General features: G+C 42.8%; 1 protein-coding gene across 4 annotated transcripts in view; it reads right to left on the bottom strand.

Moving 5' to 3' along the window:
* dacha (dachshund a) overlaps nt 1–18,402 on the bottom strand; it is a 375,878-nt gene that overhangs the window by 61,002 nt on the left and 296,474 nt on the right. For 2 of the 4 annotated variants that reach the window (XM_080187709.1, XM_080187710.1), the window contains exon 6: nt 7,760–7,840. The exons of the other annotated variants lie outside the window; for them this stretch is intronic. In XM_080187709.1, the coding sequence (XP_080043835.1) occupies nt 7,760–7,840 (81 nt within the window). The remainder of the gene's footprint in view (nt 1–7,759; nt 7,841–18,402) is intronic. 4 annotated transcript variants of the gene reach the window in all.

Here is an 18,402-nt window from a genome sequence, read left to right as displayed (position 1 = left end):
TCTGGCTCCGGTAATGTACCAGGTGTCAGGAAATTCCAGAGCGAGTCACTGTTGCTGGATTTGGTCCCAGATGTCAACAAATCCATTGTTGGGACAAACTGGCCCCAGCTCCATAAACATGAGTTTGTTTAATGGTTTAATCTATGTTGTTAACCCAGCTTTCAAACTAGTTAGGAAGGAAACTGCCATTACTAATCCCCCACAAGATGGCCTGTTGAATTTTAAATCTAACCAATGTCAAATGCCTGCCTGCTCTAGTGATGCACTAAGGTGGGCGGGCTCAACAATTTTTAATTTAAAAAACAAATAAATATTTCTCATAAATTGAAAAGATTTATAAAAGGTTGTGTGGTTAATGAAAGCATAGCAGCTGCAGTCTGCAGGAGATTAATTAGTTATATTGGAAGAAACACTGGGTGGAATTTTCTCCTCATGCATCTATGAATAAAGGGGGAAAACTGTGTGGCATTTAATAGAAAGCAGCCTGGTGTTCCAAGAACTTATGTGGTATTGTGCCATCCTATCCCAGCCTGTGGAAAGTCCCATGCAGTGTGAGTATAAAATATGAGAGTCAAAACAGTTTGTCGGCAGAAATCCAATCCTGAATTTTTTTTATTCTCCTCCTGCAGGAGTTGGCTCTTGCACTGCAACAGTTTGCCGGCATCGGGCATCTTCTAATATCCCACCCGAATGCTTATTGTGCCTTTTGTGAGCTATGACGTTAAGCTAGGGCAGAAGGCATTGCATCTGTCCAATCCTTTCTTAGCCTCCACCCCCAGGTTAAAAAAATATAGAGATCAACTAATCCAATATAGCCAACCACTGAACCTGGAGTCATCTTTTGCCGTATGGTTCAACCGCTTGCTGCGTTTTCAGGGTCACAGAATCTCTTTTCCAGACCAAGATACATTCTGTATCAATCAACTTTGACAAATTTATTATTTGCCAGAGTAGCAACCTTTATTCCAACATCAACCTGTTTTTTCTGTTGGTACATTTAACAACAAGAAATGTTAGGTCATTGAAGTGATGCTCTACAATCCATATTGGGGCATTTTGCATAAATTCAGTTCTGGTTTTGCATTTGAAAGACTTGTTAGATCTTATTGCTACTAGAGATTGCAGACGTGACTTGGACATTTTAGGAAATAGAACCATAACTTTTTGAAAAACACTTAATGGAGGAATACAAAATCGGCATGGTTTTAGCACCCTTTGTAACATCGTGAGGTCAGCAACTACACTTGAAATGCAAAATATCTAAATTTAATTGAATCGTGTTTGTGTTGAAGTACATTTTTTTAAACGGTATTTTCTGAGCATATGGAGTTAAAACAAAGATTTACTCAGCAGCTTGTTGATATTAAAACATGGAATTTGTCCTTTTATTTATATGCATGTGAGCTCAGACTAGCCACAGGGCTGTCATTAATCTTTGCAATAAACTGCTCCAAATAGCAGTAACTGTTAAGCATTAGTTCTGGTTGAAATTAGCATTTTTCAACAGTCCAGTCAGGCATTACTGTGTTGGTGCATTAGAACCAGCTTTCAGTGTTAAAGGCTGCAAAAACTGGCTGTAAGATATGGTTGGTTGCTAGCCAGAGAAAGACCTCGGACAGGGAAAAAGAAAGTCACTGTTTCCACAAGATGAAAGCAAATGGTAACAAAAAAAGATAGATGTGCATAAGAACAGTGATATGCTTAATTGGCAGGCATTAAACTTGAGCTTTAGAACCATTTTCACCTTTGCATCTGAAACGTGAAGCTCATTTCCAAGTCAATCTAGAAATGATAGTGCTTTGGTTTGTAGCTAATTTTCCTACACTCTATCACAATCAAATAAAGGTTCAATTATCAGAAAATCTCAATGTGAGCTATGTTTGCACTCAACTTGTAACGTAGATGATGTTTCCACTGTGAATCATTATTTATGCTTTGCCTGCTTACCAATGATTAGAATAGCTATGGAACAGAGAAATCTGATCAGAACCATTCTCCTGACTCAACCTGTCAGCCCTGATATCAATATGGTATAATGTCAAGCCCAGTACATCATGCAAACCAGCTTCCCATCCATCGACTCCATCTACACTTCTTGCTGCCTCAGAAAAGCAGCCAGCATAATTAAGGACCCCACACACCCTGGTCATACTCTCTTCCACTTTCTTTTGTTGGGAAAAATATACAAAAGTCTGAGGTCACGTACCGACCGACTCAAGAACAGCTTCAGACTTTTGAATGTACCTATCTCGCACTAAGTTGACCTTTCTCTACTCTCTAGTTATGACTGTAACACTACATTCTGCACCCTCTCCTTTCCTTCTCTATGAATGGAATTCTTTGTCTGTACAGCATGCAAGAAACAATATTTTTCACCGTATGCTAATACATGTGACAATAAATCAAAACAATTCAAATCAACATTTTCCGGCCCCATATCATTTTGGAGTCCGGATATTTTTTCTTTTTCTAAGCATTTAGAATAAAGCTGCTTGTAATATATCTCCACTGCTGCTAAGTGCAATGACAAATCGAAAGTCAACATTGGAGTGGCAGTTGGTCAAACCTCCATCACCATTTCAGCTTTGTCCTCTCCAATAACAATATGGGTGCACCTTCATCACATTGCAGCAGTTCAAGAAGGCGGCGGCATTCATAGGCAATTAAAAATGCTTGCCTTGCCAGTGATGTTCACATCCCAAGAACTTTTCTTTTACCGAGTTGGAAATCAGTCAATCTATCCTCTCAAGCAGCCAATAAGGTCTTCTAGAACTCGTATAGTATTTATGCCATTGGGAGTTGGGAGAAGTTGGGCAACAGTCCATTAAATTATTGGCCTTCAATAGATTGCAACTTTTCACTGCAAAGAAATAAACTTACCAACAAATTGTTTGTTTTTAACTGACTGAATACTAAATAGGTCACTTGATATGTTTGTCTAACTTCTGCCTTTAAGATCAGAACTATTTCTCTAATGGACCTTTTGACCACCCGATGTTTTGCTTGATATTAATGACATTTATAATTAATGTTTCAATTTATTTTGTTGAATTTCAATCTAAAAGTGTTTTAATTTGAGATGTCTGCTCAAAGGCCAGTCTTCTGAGTTTCAGTTGCATGATTATAATGGAAAGCCAAGATGCATTTACCTCCTTCATCTTTCAACTGGGTTCCAGTGCTTAGCATTTCATAAGAACATAAGAACATAAGAAATAGGAGCAGGAGTAGGCCATCTAGCCCTTCGACCCTGCCCCGCCATTCAATAAGATCATGGCTGATCTGTCGTGGCTCAGTTCCACATTCCCACCCTCTCCCCATAACCCTTAATCCCCTCTCATCAAAAACCCATCAACCCGCGTCTTAAAAATATTTAGCGAGGTAGCCTCCACCACTTCAACAGGCAGAGAATTCCAGAGATTCACCACCCTTTGAGTGAAGAAGTTCTTCCTCAACTCTGTTCTAAACCGCCCCCCCTTTATCTTGAGGCTTTGCCCCCTAGTCCTACTGTCCTTTCTGAGAGGGAAGAGTCTCTCCACCTCTATCCTATCCATCCCATTCATCATCTTATATGTCTCAATGAGATCTCCCCTCATTCTTCTAAACTCTAACGAGTACAAGCCTAGTTTATTCAGCCTCTCCTCATAGCTCAACCCCCTCAACTCCGGTATGAGCCTAGTGAACCTCCTCTGTACTCCCTCCAAGGCCAAAATATCCTTGCGTAAGTACGGTGCCCAAAACTGCACACAGTACTCCAGCTGCGGCCTCACCAGTGCCCTGTACAGCTGCAGCAAGACCTCTCTAAGGGAGAAGGAAAGATGCTGACACCCGTGCCATCATTGCTGAAGACCTCGTACTTCACAGCCCTGGTCACCATGTTCTCTCAGTGTCTGTCAAAGTCACCATGGCCTTGAATTACTTTACTTCTGATCACTGACGCCAACTTTGCCAAGGCTTGTCAGTACAATCATTCTTATGACAGACATGACTTTGCAGGAACAGGTGGCTCCAGGTATGGCCACCATCACTTGAAACCTCCAGCTCCACTTGTATGGCATCCAGGCACCCAGTGAACGCCCTCTTAGTTTCATCAACAGGAAGGAATTCAACTTTCTTAAGTTCATTCCAGTTGTCTGCGACCACAACTAGAGTTTCTTCTACATGTTGGGCTCACTTTCCTGTCAGCACCATGACTCAGTGAGTCTCTGACAGTCCAAACTGCCTCAGATCTTCATTCCAACCTCCAAGATGTGTACAAGGCAAAGGATACCCCTTGAAGAAACGGCTACTGACCAGTCGATGGGAGCCCCATACAGAGGCACAAATGCAATACTGCCAATAGCAAATCCTCACAAGGGCAACCATTGAGAAGGCTACTGAGCTTCAGAGGATGTAGTTCTGATGCCTAGACTGGTTTGGTAGCACCTTCCAATACCCCTCTACTAAGGGCGAGTCATTGTGCTGGTCTACTGCACTCTCTGGGAGAGCCTAGCTATAGAGAGGTATAGACCTTGAGCTCAATGAGGCCCTGAAAGAGAAAGCACACCCAGGGAGGAAGTGGATGCAGAGGTAAGAGAAGAGATGATGCTCAATAGAGAGGTGTCTTTGTCACATGACGAGGTTACATCCTTCTGCTATCCTTTGGGAAGGGGACCTATCTCTTTGACTTCAAGGTCTTCAGCATCAATGCCCTGCCCAAATGCCAGACCTGTAGCTCTCCTGTGACACCTCATTTCACTCTAGTACACTGGAAGGTTAGAGGTTTCTCCCTTAAGGCAACCTGAAGCCTCAGTAATGGCTGTGCTGGGATGACTAAATGAATCCCATGCCTCATGTGACCCACCTCTGCTCCTACCCCTGTTGCCTCTGTGAATAGGAAGGCCATATCAATAAAGGGCTTTTAGACATGCATATCTTGATTTCAATCAATTTCCTACCAGAGAAGTGTTCTTGATTTTGCAACAAAACCTATTTCCCAACTCCAAGGCGAAAATTAGCACTTTCACTTTTGGTGTAATTAGGTAACTGGGGGTAAGTTTAACCAGCTCCCAGGAGGTAAGTCAGTCATGCTATTAAGAATATTTTGAGCAACCATCTTAATATCATTCCTATTTGTAATGCATGTTAGCTGTGTTTTCTAGGTCTTGGGGAACCCAACAGGTAAAAGAAGGAGGGGCCATATCCCTGAGCTGAGTGCTTTTACAGCACTGTCTGTGGGCAAAGAGGAGTAAGGGGATTTGTTAACTGGTCCTGTCATCTCATCAATCCATACAATATCTTCTCACGACAACTACTATGACTGCAATCCTGAGTGTTTTATGCATCACTCAGCCTCCTCCTCCTCGCCGCCGCCCCCCACCCCCACCCCCACCCCCCGCCCCCACATTGCATCCTTTTGTCTTTAGTTTAAGACATCTGCAGGACTTTCAGGAAAACCAGGAAGTATTTTCCTCCCCAACTCCCCTGGCTCCGAAAACACCCGTTCAGTAAACGTGCAGAAGCCAATGTCCATTTGATACTATTTAAACATTTGATACTATTTAAACATTGATCAAGTTCTAGTACTTTAATATTCAAGTTAGCACACAGAAACGTAACATATCCCTCGGACATCCTGGCTATTTGTGTCACAATAAAAAGCTTAAAAGGTTTGGCATCGGTCCCGTGCTTAATTTAAGCAGTACTGATTGCAGGTGTGTTCCAAAACAATTCATATTCTTATCTCAAAGAATGTATTGCAAATTGCTGCAGAAAATGTCTAATAGCCAGATGTAAATTGCTTCTGATGTGTTTGTGTGTAACTTGAAGGCAAATGTGTTGATCAATTCCATATGTTACATCCAGTTTGCACACGGTGGCTATTAATCAGTGCAGTATTTCCTTACTATGCCAGGGGCCTCTCTGCTTTCTTTGCATCTGTGACAAGGTCACATTCTCTCATCGCTTCAAGTGCACTTTTTATCTCTCAATTTTTTTTTAGGCTGATAAAATGTTTAGAAAAACTCAGGAAATGTCCCACATTGACCAAACCCACAGCACTTATTTCACTGTCAGTGACCATATCAAGTGTTTTGCACCTGTTTTTCTCTCTCCAAAGACCTAATTTCACCTGACAATGATGGATTGGAAGTTTACTACAGGGAAACCCTTAGCTTCAAGACTAAATGAAGGAACATAAGATGGGCTTTATAATTGAACTTCAAAATTTGCATCAAGCAGTTATCAGTGTATAATACTATTGTGAAAATATTGATATGTTTTGAGGATTTAACCTTTAAATGTCTTTAGTGGTTTCTTTCGTTCGTCCTCCCAATTTAAGGCTGCACCTCGCCGCCCCCCTCCTCCCACCACATCTCTCTTTTTATTAATATTTCACACTATTCTTCAGTCAAGAAGGGGCAGGTAACTTATTCAGACACAGGCTTCTAATTAATATTCTTGGACTCGGTGCTAAAAGATACCTGAGCAACAGAGGCTGGCCTGCTTTCTGTGAGGAATACTTCACTCCTGCTTATTGGTACTTCTGATAATGTGGAGTAGCAAAGGTACTGTGATGAGGTGTCCTCTTTGTAATATGATACTTTGCTATATTAATACACCCCCACCATTAACCATCGATGTTAATGGCACATTTCTTCTTCTTTCTACTGTGCCCTTGTTTAATACTTTCTGAATGTGAAAAGCACATTGGTGAAAGATTTGGAGATTATTGTTGCACAATATCAGAAGAATTTCGACCATGATTTCTCCTGTTGCCTGACTTTCTTTGACATATTTAGACACGATTCAATGTGAATCGTGAATTATACTTCACCAAAACGAGGCTTCCCCCACACAGACTCATGCTCCATTATTTTCGATTTAAATTAATTCCAGTCAAAATGAGCTGTTCACTTAAAGCCTTATAGCTTCAGCAACAGGGTACTCCAATTATCTAAGGTGGTCTCACAGCCTCAGCATCAAAGGTGACAACTCTACAGGCTTTCAAATATATTGCACTGTGTTTTATATTAATATCTATGAATAAGAAAAGTGTATTGTTCTGTAGAACAATTTGGATCAATGTTTATATCAGCAACGAGGATTCCTGATGAGATCAATGCCTAATAAAAGCAAAAGCTTTATTGAAAAATGCTACTTGCGCTTAACTGGAAGGAAATGGCTACAGCTGGAAATGTTATACAACAATACATCAATCCTAATGTATAAAATATGTGGCTTTTTATTTGGTTTTTTTTTAATATGGTAGCTTTGGCCTAATTATAGTAATCATTACACATCAATGAGTAAAATATTAAATGACTCATAACTTTTGTTTAAAAACTCATTGTCTGCAGCAGAAGCAACCTTCGTAAATGCACAGGTTGATGCTTTGCAAGTGTCCACGAAACTGTAGCTCGCCATTGAATTCCATCTGCACATTACTTTTGGGTCACCCATTTACATATTTCCACCCGTAATGTTTTAATGGTGACATTAGCCTATTTAAAATAAAGTCATGTACGTTTGCCAGGCAGAAAAATACAGTTAAGATGAGAAAATTAGGATGGGGAGGAGAGAGGCAGAAGAAAAAAGCATTTCTGTAATTACGCTTCTTAAAAAAAGGCGACACAGCCTTTGCTGACTTATCTGAATATGATCTTTCTGATCTCTTCCAGAGACATGGAGATCAAAGCATATTCCGGGAGCTTTAACAATATGGTTATGCAACTGTTGTCTTTCTCTTCCCTTAAATTGAAACTAATTTAGATCGCTGTCCTACCTTTCTCCTTTTGGCTTCTCTTAATGCTGGGCCCATTATCATGATCAGCCAGTTCTCCTTCTCGAGTCCCAGGCTGGCCAGCTGTTGGAAAAGAATCGTAATATTCTACAGTTTATTCAACTGATCCAATACCAGAGATGTACTTTTTCAGCCATTCACATTCTTCCTCATTCTCACAAATCCCAGGCATTAAGCTTCTTACTAACCTGGGGTTTGGAGCCCCATTCCTCAACAGCATCGTATTTATTGAACTTTTTTAACAAAAGCAATTGCTTTTGTTCTTACCAACACAAGAGCACAAGTAATCCAACTCACAAAAACATTCCTTAGCGTAGCATTTTGCAAAACAATGTCATGCTTCTTTTATCTGTTGCCATCAATATTAGCTTTCTTTCCTTTTAAGATAATTGTGGGTTTTTTAATGATGTATAATAATATTGAAAGTAACTTTCACCAATCAATGGTGTGCATTGTCCATTCATTGCAGAAGCTGGCTAATTTTTATTTGCATTGATATCAGTGGAAATGAAGATTGAGCAGGTTCTTTGACACAAGGGCAGTCTGGTCTATTAGTTCGCTGCCCAAGCACTGAAGATACACTCGCTGCTGGATTGGATGTGGTTGTGTGTGGCTGATTGTGTAAATGATGCATTTAGTGCAAATTGTCTGTTGTCACACTTGAGAAGTTGCATCTTGTGAATTGCACAATGGTAAATGCAGATTGCTTGCAGCTGATTGGCTCACAATTTCTATTCATAGAGTAGCAACAAATCTTCAAAGAATAGGTAAAAAGCAGATGAATCAAACCATGGGAAAAGCAGAGAAATAAACGTTGAATGAAAAACTATTGAGGGGGCGTGAAGCAATGCATTAATCAGAATGGTCTGTAAAATCATGTATTACCGGGCATAAGGCTTGAGCCAAAACAGAATTGCTGTATTTTTATTTTTACTGATCGTACTTGGAGAATCTTGAGACTTGTGATCATACAGCTTCATAGCGCCTTCATGGTTAGTTGAAAGACTTTTGGGGGCAGATATTTAAATGTCAACGAGGTTGGGACCCAGTATGTGCACGAATTCAAAATTGCAATCCTGACGGCCATCTCAGCATTCTTGCCTCTGGAAGGATTTGCCCGGCATTGGGGTGAGCTGGGGAAATGGGAAATCCACTTGCCACCATGTAACTGCCCATCAGACTCTCTAAGCTTGGTGAGGGGCCTGACCAGTCACGAATGGGGGCTATTAATTCAGCAAACCCAAACAGTCTGTGCCCATTTGTTCTCAGCTATCGGATTCACCGTGGGGACGAAAAGTACGAGATCCAGCACTATATCCTTTTCTTTGCTTGTATGATCACTGTAGTATAAATGGTTAATGGCTAGAGTGCACCAACAATGAGGTTGGGTCACATGTAACTGGAACCTGAGGGATGGAGGTTCGAATGAAGTCCTGCTAAGGTCTACCTCTGAAAATATTTATATAGTAATAAATGTTCGCTAGTTTGCAACAGCATGGCTTTCAGCTCTTCCATCCAAGGCACAAACAGCCAAGTTTTGATAATAATACATGGTTGCAGTGGCCCGCTGACCATTTACCAAAGATCACAGTTGATGCTGATTAAAGGCTGAAAGAGTTAAAACCATTGGCCCAACAGGGGCTCACTCAAAAGACACCAACAACGCCGATGGAGCATCCAATCTCTACCAGAATCCTACAACAGTCAACTGGAGGTGGACAGGGCCCAGAAAATGTCTTACTTCTGCCCAAGTCCCAGACCTTGTCGAGGACCAAGCTTCACACTGGGGATACTAATGTTGATTCAGTCAATAACAGAGTGTCTCTGGACTTGCTTAGAAAGCAGGTATGGGTCAGCGTTCTCCTTTTTTCAACCGGCAGCAACTCCAACGACATTTTAAGAAGAGTCGTGGAAGAAGCCACTAAATACGAACAAGTCATCAAGGCGTTCAATTCCTATCTTAGCCAACGGTATAATATCACAACAGACAGAGTTAAATTCAACTGGCACAGTCAGGGACCTGAAGAAAATACTGATTTGTTTTATTCCATTCTTTAAATTGCAAAGCGGATGCTCAGTGTGGATCGGGCAAACCCAAATCCATTCCTTGCTTGTTCCAAAAACCAAATTCAAATTCCAATTGAATCCATTTCAAGGTCCCCACAAGAGAGACAAATAAGATCCAAGCTGACAAGATAAGGCACTAAACCCCATCTTGAGCAAGATCTGATGCTTGGTCATAGCCAAAAAGCCGAGAAGCAAGAAAATATTGATTTTTTTTTAAAGAAATATTATATATATAAAAGACCTGCTTTGCTTAGCAGATAACTGTGAATATAGAACATTGAGGGAGGAGCTAATATGCAACCACACTGTAGGGAGGGTGAGAGATAAAGGATTATCAGATTGTTAAGAACCCAGAGAAGAGCTCACTTTGTCCAAAGCAGCAAAGCTTGCAAAATTCAGCCAAGTAGGCTGAACTCTGCAAGCAAAATAGAGTACTTATCCAGGTGGGCAAGGAGCCTTGTTGGGAGGCAAACCACTGACTTGGCCCAATTCATAATCCATGGGGTTATCAACCCACCTGCTAGGGTCAGGAATGAAGGGGTGCAGGCAGCACTATTGTTCCACATCCGTATTGTGGCAAGAAAAAAATCTCATCGGTATAAACCTGACCCAGCCATCAAGGCCGAGTACCGCAACATAGAGTAGAACCACAGAATCCATACAGTGCAAAAGGAGGCCATTCGGCCCATCAAGCCTGCACCAACAACAACACCAACAACAATCCCACTCAGGCTCCAAGCCCACAACCTCACATCATTTATCGCTCTAATTCCCCTGATACTAAGGAGCAATTTATCATGGCCACAGCCAATCATCCTAATCCACACATCTTTGGACTATGAGACAAAACCGGAGCACCCAGAAGAAACCCACGCACACCTGTGGAGAACATGCAAACTCCACATGGACGGTGACCCGAGGCCTGAATTGAACCCAGGTCCCTGGCGCTGTGAGGCAGCAGTGCTAACCACTGTGCCACCATGCTGCAAAAGGGACCATTTTTAGTGTGCTGCAACAGTAAGAATCTTCAATGTTCAAATCAAAAACATGAAAAAAAATTCTACTCTGCAAATATCTAGGAAACAGTTGATACTGAAGAACGGGATGTATGCAGGGTGAAGTGGTAGAGCCATGGGAGCATACCTTTCATGCAACAATGTAGTTAATGACCACAAAACCAACTTTAAGTTGCAGTGGTTGTGGCTAATAGACCTTCAGCCTAGTGTGTTTCAGCATAAACAGCAGGGGACACAAGGTTGCTTTGGCAGATAAGGCAAAGGGGAACCCAAAGAGATTCTACAAATACATAATGGACAAAAGAGTAACTAGGGAGAGAATAGGGCTCTTAAGGATCAACAAAGTCATCTATGTGCAGATCCACAAGAGATGGGCGAAATCCTAAATGAATATTTCTCACCAGTCTTTACTGTTGAGAAAGGCATGGATGTTAGGGGACTTGGGGAAACAAATAGTGATGTTTTGAGGAGGCGGTGCTGGAAGCCTTAAAGCACACCAGCACCATCACCTCTCTTAAAGTGTGGGAGACTAGAGAGGAAATTGTGGGTCCTTAGCAGAGATATTTGAATCATCGACAGCAACAGGTGAGGTACCTGGAGATTGGAGGGTAGCAAATGTTGTGCTTTTGTTTAAAAAGGGCTGCAGGGAAAAGCCTGGGAACTACAGGCTGGTGAGTCTCACATCTCACTTACAACTTAATGAGTAAGCTGTTAGAAGGTGTTCTGAGAGACAGGATCTACAGGCATTTAAAGAGGCAAGGACTGATTAGGGACAGTCATAATTGCTTTGTGAGTGGAAAATCATGACTCACAAATTTGACTGAGTTTTTTGAAGGAGTAACCAAGAAAGTAGATGAGAGCAGTGCAGATGATGGCGTCTACATGAACTTTAGCAAGGCCTTTCACAAGGTACCGCATAGTAAGTTGTTAAATCTAGGATCCAGAGCAAGGTAACCAAATGAATACAAAATTGTCTTGATGACAGAAGCCAGAGGGTGGTTGTAGAGGATTGTTTTTCAAACTGGAGGCCTGTGACCAGCGATGTGTCTCAGGGATCAGTACTGGGTCCAGTTATTTGTCATTTACATTAATGATTTGGATGAGAATTTAAGAGGCATGGTTAGTAAATTGCAGATGATACCAAGATTGGTGGCATAGTGGACAGTGAAGAAGATTATCTCAATTGCAACGGGATCTTGCTCAATTGGGCCAGTGGACTGACGAATGGCAGGTGGAGCTTAATTTAATAAATGCGAGGTGATGCATTTTGGTAGTTTGAACCAGGGCAGAACTTACTCAGTTAATGGTAGGGCACTGGGGAGAGTTATAGAACAAAGCGATCTAGGGGCACATATTCATAGCTTATTGAAAGTGGAGTCACAAGTGGACAGGGTGGTGAAGAAGGCATTTGGCATGCTTGGTTTCATTGGTCAGAACGCTGAATACAGGAGTCAGGACATTTTGTTGAAGTTGTACAAGACATTGGTAAGGCCGCACTTGGAATACTGTGTACAGTTCTGGTCACCCTATTATAGAAAGGATATTATTAAACTAGCAAGAGTTCCGAAAAGATTTACTAGGATGCTACCAGGACTTGATGCTTTGAGTTCTAAGGAGAGGATGGACAGACTGGAGCCTAGGAGGCTTAGGAGTGATCTTACAGAGGTCTATAAAATAACAAGGGGCATAGATCAGCTAGATAGTCAATGTCTTTTCCCAAAGGTCGGGGAGTCTAAAATTAGAGGGCATAGGTTTAAAGTGAGAAGGGAGAGATACAAAAGGGTCCAGAAGGGCAAATCTTCACACAGAGGGCTGTGAGTGCCTGGAACAAGCTCTAAGAGGTAGTGGTAGAGGCGGGTACAACTTTGTCTTTTAAAAAGCGTTTAGAAAGTTACATGAGTAAGGTGGCTATTAAGTGATATGAGCCAAACATAGGCAATTGGGACTAGCTTAGTCATTTAAAAAAAAGACAGCATGGTCAAGTTGGGCCGAAGGGTTTACATGCTGTAAACCTCTATGACCTTACCGGGAGGCTTTAACTTTAAACAAATCAAAATATGGCTTTGCATGATGTTGCTCACCATACAAGCTAGCTACTTAAAGAGCATTGTTCTAGACTGTTCTCTGACATATGGTAATCAGCCCTGCGCCAATTTGGGCGCGGAGCTGAAGGACCTGGGAAACTCACAATTGCCCGGACGCCAGTTGCAAGTCCCTCTAAAGACCCCCTGCTGATGTTTCCTTGCCCACTGCACAAGGCTGGAAGAATCACAGCTATTGTGTTACTGAGACCATTGTACCTTAAAATATACTTTGTAATTTGTGAGTAATTGTAACAGTAAGGGGGGAAGAAGTATTGTATTGTAATCCGATTTTTTCATGTATAGTGTCTTTTCCTTGTCGTGGTCCAAGGGTCTTTTGAGCCATGATTCCATTTTGTAATCTTCCAGTTATAACATCAACTGAAATTGTTACACAGCTCAAACCTAGAATCCTTCCCTCTAAAGATTCAATGCCATTCACCCCATCTTTAATCTTCTATTTATTCCCTGTACCCCCTTCAACACAGTCAGGAGGCTAAAAGCCTCCGCACACCAATTAGTTTCCCTCCTACAACTGTTTTTGCTAGTTTCCCTCAACAGCTATTTTCTTTCATGAGATTTGTTTGTGTTTTTTCCAGACAAATAAAATTAGAACGAAGAAAATGCCTGTCCTTCTCTTCATTTATTCTTCTAACCGCAATCTCCATTTCTTTCTCTCTCCCTGCGAGAAAATAGCATTTAATTCAGAGGAACATTAACCTCTTTTGCCCTCCACTGTGCACGGGTGATAACTCAAAATTGTTTCATTCTGAACTAGTATTGAAAGAAGAAGAACCTCATTCTTCTCCCTCTGTTTCTCTGTCCTCGGGTGTGGTAGCTCACCCTTTCTCTCCACTTATTCTCTCTAATCTCAGCTGCTCATCTCTCTTTCCATTTCTTCACATCTCCCAACTTCAAACCATTTCTGAAGCATATCACACAGCACAAAACAAAAATGTTCTCAGATGTGCAATCATTCACTGCCACCAGCATTCACCTCCCCCCGATACACACACACACACTACACACGGTAACCTCTACCTCCCATCTTTTGAAATTTATTTTCCAAAAGTATTTTGAGGAAAGCTACCAGCTAAATCGTGTAGGGAACTAAAAAATATTCCATTGAAGCAATTAAACAATGAAAATCTGTAAGACTTTAGAGATGCTGGAGCCTCAAATATTAATTCGAATGAAGATGTCAAAAGATAATTAAATTGATAATTTAATAATGTTATTGAAAAATATGTATTTCTAACTGAATTTTGCTTAAACAATTTATTTCAAACTTTAGAAATGGTAGTTACTAACAGAAAAAAATGTTGAATAAGGAAGGATAAAAAAATTCCAAAAGAATTTTAAACAATTTTTGAGACCAAGGAACAGATTGGTTTTTGATTGGATTTACTATTGTCATATGTATTAGTGGACAGTGGAAAGTATTGTTTCTTGTGTGCTATATAGACAAAGAAAACCATTCATAGAGAAGGAAACGAGAGAGTACAGAATGAACTGTTAGTCATAGCTAGGGTGTAGAGAAAGGTCAACTTAATGCAAGGTAGATCCATTCAAAAGTCTGAAGGCAGCAGGGAAGAAGCTGTTCTTGAGTCATTTGGTAAGTATTGGTTGTTTTGTATCCTTTTGCTGATGGAAGAAGGTGGAAGAGAGAATGTCTGGGGTATGTGGGGTCCTTAATTATGCTGGCTGTTTTGTCAAGGCAGCGGGAAGTGTAGACAGAGTCAATGGATGGGAGGCTGGTTTGTGCAATGGATTGGCTACATTCACAATTACAAGTTAAGATAGGAGAATGTATTACAACTATGGACATTGTGTTTTAGATGAGGGAAGATGTTGAAACAAAGGGCAAGATTTTTCCCAGAAATTGGCAAAGACCAATGGTGGGCAGGGAAAGTGGTGTTAAGCCCGCCAATGGCAACGGTGGCTTTTCTCTCCATACAGTGCAGCACTTGTGGAGGGCCGAAGGGCCCGTTTCCTGTGCTGTATTGTTCTTTGTGTGAAAAATTTTATCCACTTGTTCCATGTGTGTCACTGATTCACCCACCCTGCCATCACCTCAGCATTTCAATCATCAGGACGCCAGTACACACCAGCCACAGTTTGCAGGTTGCTGGATGCCTCCCTGTGGAGATCCCTGGAAGCAGTAGAGGCCTGATGTAATGTCCTCTACCCAAGTCCACAAAGAAAACCAGCCAACGAGGTCACCAACCCACCATGGGACATGGTGGCAGTAGCGGTCAGTGCTAACGCCCTGCAGAAAAGGACAGCCATACAGTGCAGGAAGAGGATGAATGATCTCTTCCATTTTGCCAGGGTAAATCTTCTCATCACTCTCAACTCACACATCCTTCACACATCCACAGGGATCTCATTCACTGCCAGCTCAGGAGAAACCATCACTCTCTCCCACGCACATCTTCATCTTCCCTACAGATCATGTCCTCATCAGCTCTTGGATCCCGTTCACCATGCACACATGCCAAGCATTCTTATAATCCATCCAGGCTCATGCCCAGCTTACACTCTCTCCATCTGTCTTCATGTAGGAAATATTGGCTCACAACAAGTGGGAGCAGTCCAAGTGAAGTAGAGGGTGCCAGAGCTTAAGGTGCTCACCATCTTTGAGCACAGAGCCATCCAGCTGGCAGGGAGAGGACGTTGACCACTCCTGTGCTGATGGTGACATCAGGGGTGATGAACCAACATTGCATCATCCATCAAGTAATAGTGCAGAGAGTCATGTCTCCTGTTTCTCAGGCCCCTGCCATGAGCTAATGATATCACCTTTCTGTCACAGGGACATCTCAGAGGCAGCCAATGCAATCCACCAATCAGGCCCTCGATTCTAGACCAGAGAGCAGTGCAGAGGAGGGATTCACAGACCCCGACATTGAAGGCCTATCATTTGCTGAGTCCCTGTCAGATAATGAGCCTCCGGACTCGGTTATGCTTCAGTTGTTGTAGCTCCAAAGATAAACTCATGAAAATCAGGAAGGGATGTCTGGTACACTCTTCAAATTGAAAGGCTGCACCCAAGAGTCTGGCCATCTTATATATTCGGCAACACAACATGGTCCACACTGCTGCAGGACATGCACTCCATGTTGTAGGCACTTGCCAGGATCCATCAGTGCCAATACCAGAGGATGGCAGAGCTTCTCAGTCTCACTCCAGCTACCCCTTCATCTCAAGGAGGTAACCAGGGGCCCTCAGGCACCCTTAGAGAGGAGGATCAGCTGATGCATACCCCGGGGCCATCCATCCAGTTGGTTCCAGAAGTACCCCAATCCATCTGAATCCCCTCTTCCTGTGACCTCTTCAGCTGTAGCAGAAGAGGGCAAGGTGGATGGTACTGCCACACAGCAGGATGCCAAAGTCAGGCTGGGGCCCTGCAGGTCTCAGTCCTCCAGAGGATGCTGCCGAGGTTATCACAGCCAGCAGGACAGAACAGACACAAGCTGCCTCCACTTCCATTGTGGACATTGGGGATGTTGTAGCAGCAGGGTTAGAAAGGTTAAGAAGCTCTCGTTTCTCAACATAGGCACGGGTGTTAAGCACTTGTAAATAAACTCTCATCATTTGCACCATATCTATGGATCCCATGTTGTGATGCGCTGTGTTCCTGTAGTCCTTACTTGAAAGCTTGATTTCTACATCAAAAAAAAGGCTGGATGCTCGATCCAGCACTTCTTCCATGCGTCTTGTGCAAGGTTCCCAGCACAGTGGTGGCTTCCCCTCACAGTGACTGAACACATCAGCCATGTCTGTTTCTCATAGTGATTGTGTTAGATGCCCATAATGTAAATGGCCCATGTCACTCATTTCAGTGATCGTCAATGTGTACTTTCTGAACCTTTGAGCTATCTTGCCTACCTCCCCCTCCATCCCATATGCCTCAGCCCTGGGTGACACTGAACCTCAAAGGTACAGGTGACAAAGGATGATGTTGGATTGGGAGAGGTGTCAGAGTTTGGAAAGCGGCTCAGAATATAGTAGTTGGTCACACTCCCAGGGAATCGAATACACACCTGGACAATGTGTTTGGTGTGGTTGCAGACCAGCTAAATATACAGCAAGTGGAAGCCCCTGTGTTTCACATAGTTTACTGTTTGATGCCTTGGAAATTTGAGTGCCATGTGATAGCAGTTGATGCCACTCTGCATTATGCAATGCTGGAGATTTGCTCAAAGTCCATCACTTTTGCATCCTGGCTTGCCTCATCCTGCTCAAAATGGACAAAGTTGTGTGTCTTTACAAAGATTGTGTTCATCCTCTCCTGGACGCGCTTGTGTGTAAGGACTTGCGAAATCCTGCAGAGGTCACCTGTAGAGCCATGAAAGAAGTCACTGGTGTAAAAATTAAACACCGCAGTAACTTTCCACAACACTGGCAATGGATTACATCCAAGTCCCCATGGCAACTAATCGTGCAGAAGGGTCCTCTGCCACCCCTTCCTCTTTATAATTCTGCTCCTGCCTTTGGCACTAAGCACTTCCAGTGAGGCTGCCGCCTTCTTTCCTGCCTATGAGTGAGAAGAATGATAGTGACATCATCAGGCTCCGTGTTTTACACACTGTCCTCAGTATCACAGAGAGAGACTTGATGATTAGGATTTCTCTCTCCAGAACCACTTTATGCCCATTCGTCATCTAACTTTCAAAGCCTACTGACTCATGTCCTGACCACAGCATTGATGCTGGTTGGGTAAAAGCCCATACCACCCACACTCCATACTACAGCATCACTCTGCTGCATCCTGAGGTCTCAACTCAAGCACAGGCATTGTCCAGTAGTTCACTTCAAGGCTTTGCTCTATGGGAGGCACTTTTCATTATGCACCTCAGCAAGGGTAGGAGCGCTCTCTCACACACACTGTGGCATTGCCAACTGTCTAAGTGCCTGAGCAGGAATAATTGTATGAGTATTAGACTCCAGGCATGTGAATTGAGTTACAACTGAACATTCTCAGCTGCAATGGCGTAATGATCAATGACATGTCTTTCCATTCACCTTGCACTTGTCAATATCTTACCTCCAGAAGCAACCCCGCCCCGGTCAAATTCAGTAAATCCGTGAAGACTTCCCATATACACATTGCATTGCCCCACACATTCCTTCCCTCTACGAGGGTCTTCCAACAAATCTATTGCCTAACAGCAGAAGACAACCTCAGGAATGGTGCTTTTCACACCTGACAGACTTCCCTCCCAGTACCCTGGAGTCTTTTCCCCCCTGGTCTCCTTTGACGAGGCCCCTGGTATTCTTCCAGTGCTACCCTGGTCTCGCTCCAGTGCTATCCCGGTCTCCTGATGTCAGAGCCTGGAACCCCCATATCAAAGATTGGTCACCCACCCACCCCCCCCCCCCCCCCCCCCCCCAACCTCTTCAGAGCCTGTTCTCTCCCAGTCAAAGGCTGGTCATCCCCCAGTCAGAGTCTGCACTC

Source organism: Carcharhinus amblyrhynchos, chromosome 4 (genome assembly GCF_965287045.1).
Source record: "Carcharhinus amblyrhynchos chromosome 4, sCarAmb.v2.hapA, whole genome shotgun sequence".
Taxonomy (NCBI): domain Eukaryota; kingdom Metazoa; phylum Chordata; class Chondrichthyes; order Carcharhiniformes; family Carcharhinidae; genus Carcharhinus; species Carcharhinus amblyrhynchos.
The sequence above is the reverse complement of the archived record's forward strand: the minus strand, read 5'-3'. Positions and strand labels throughout refer to the sequence as shown.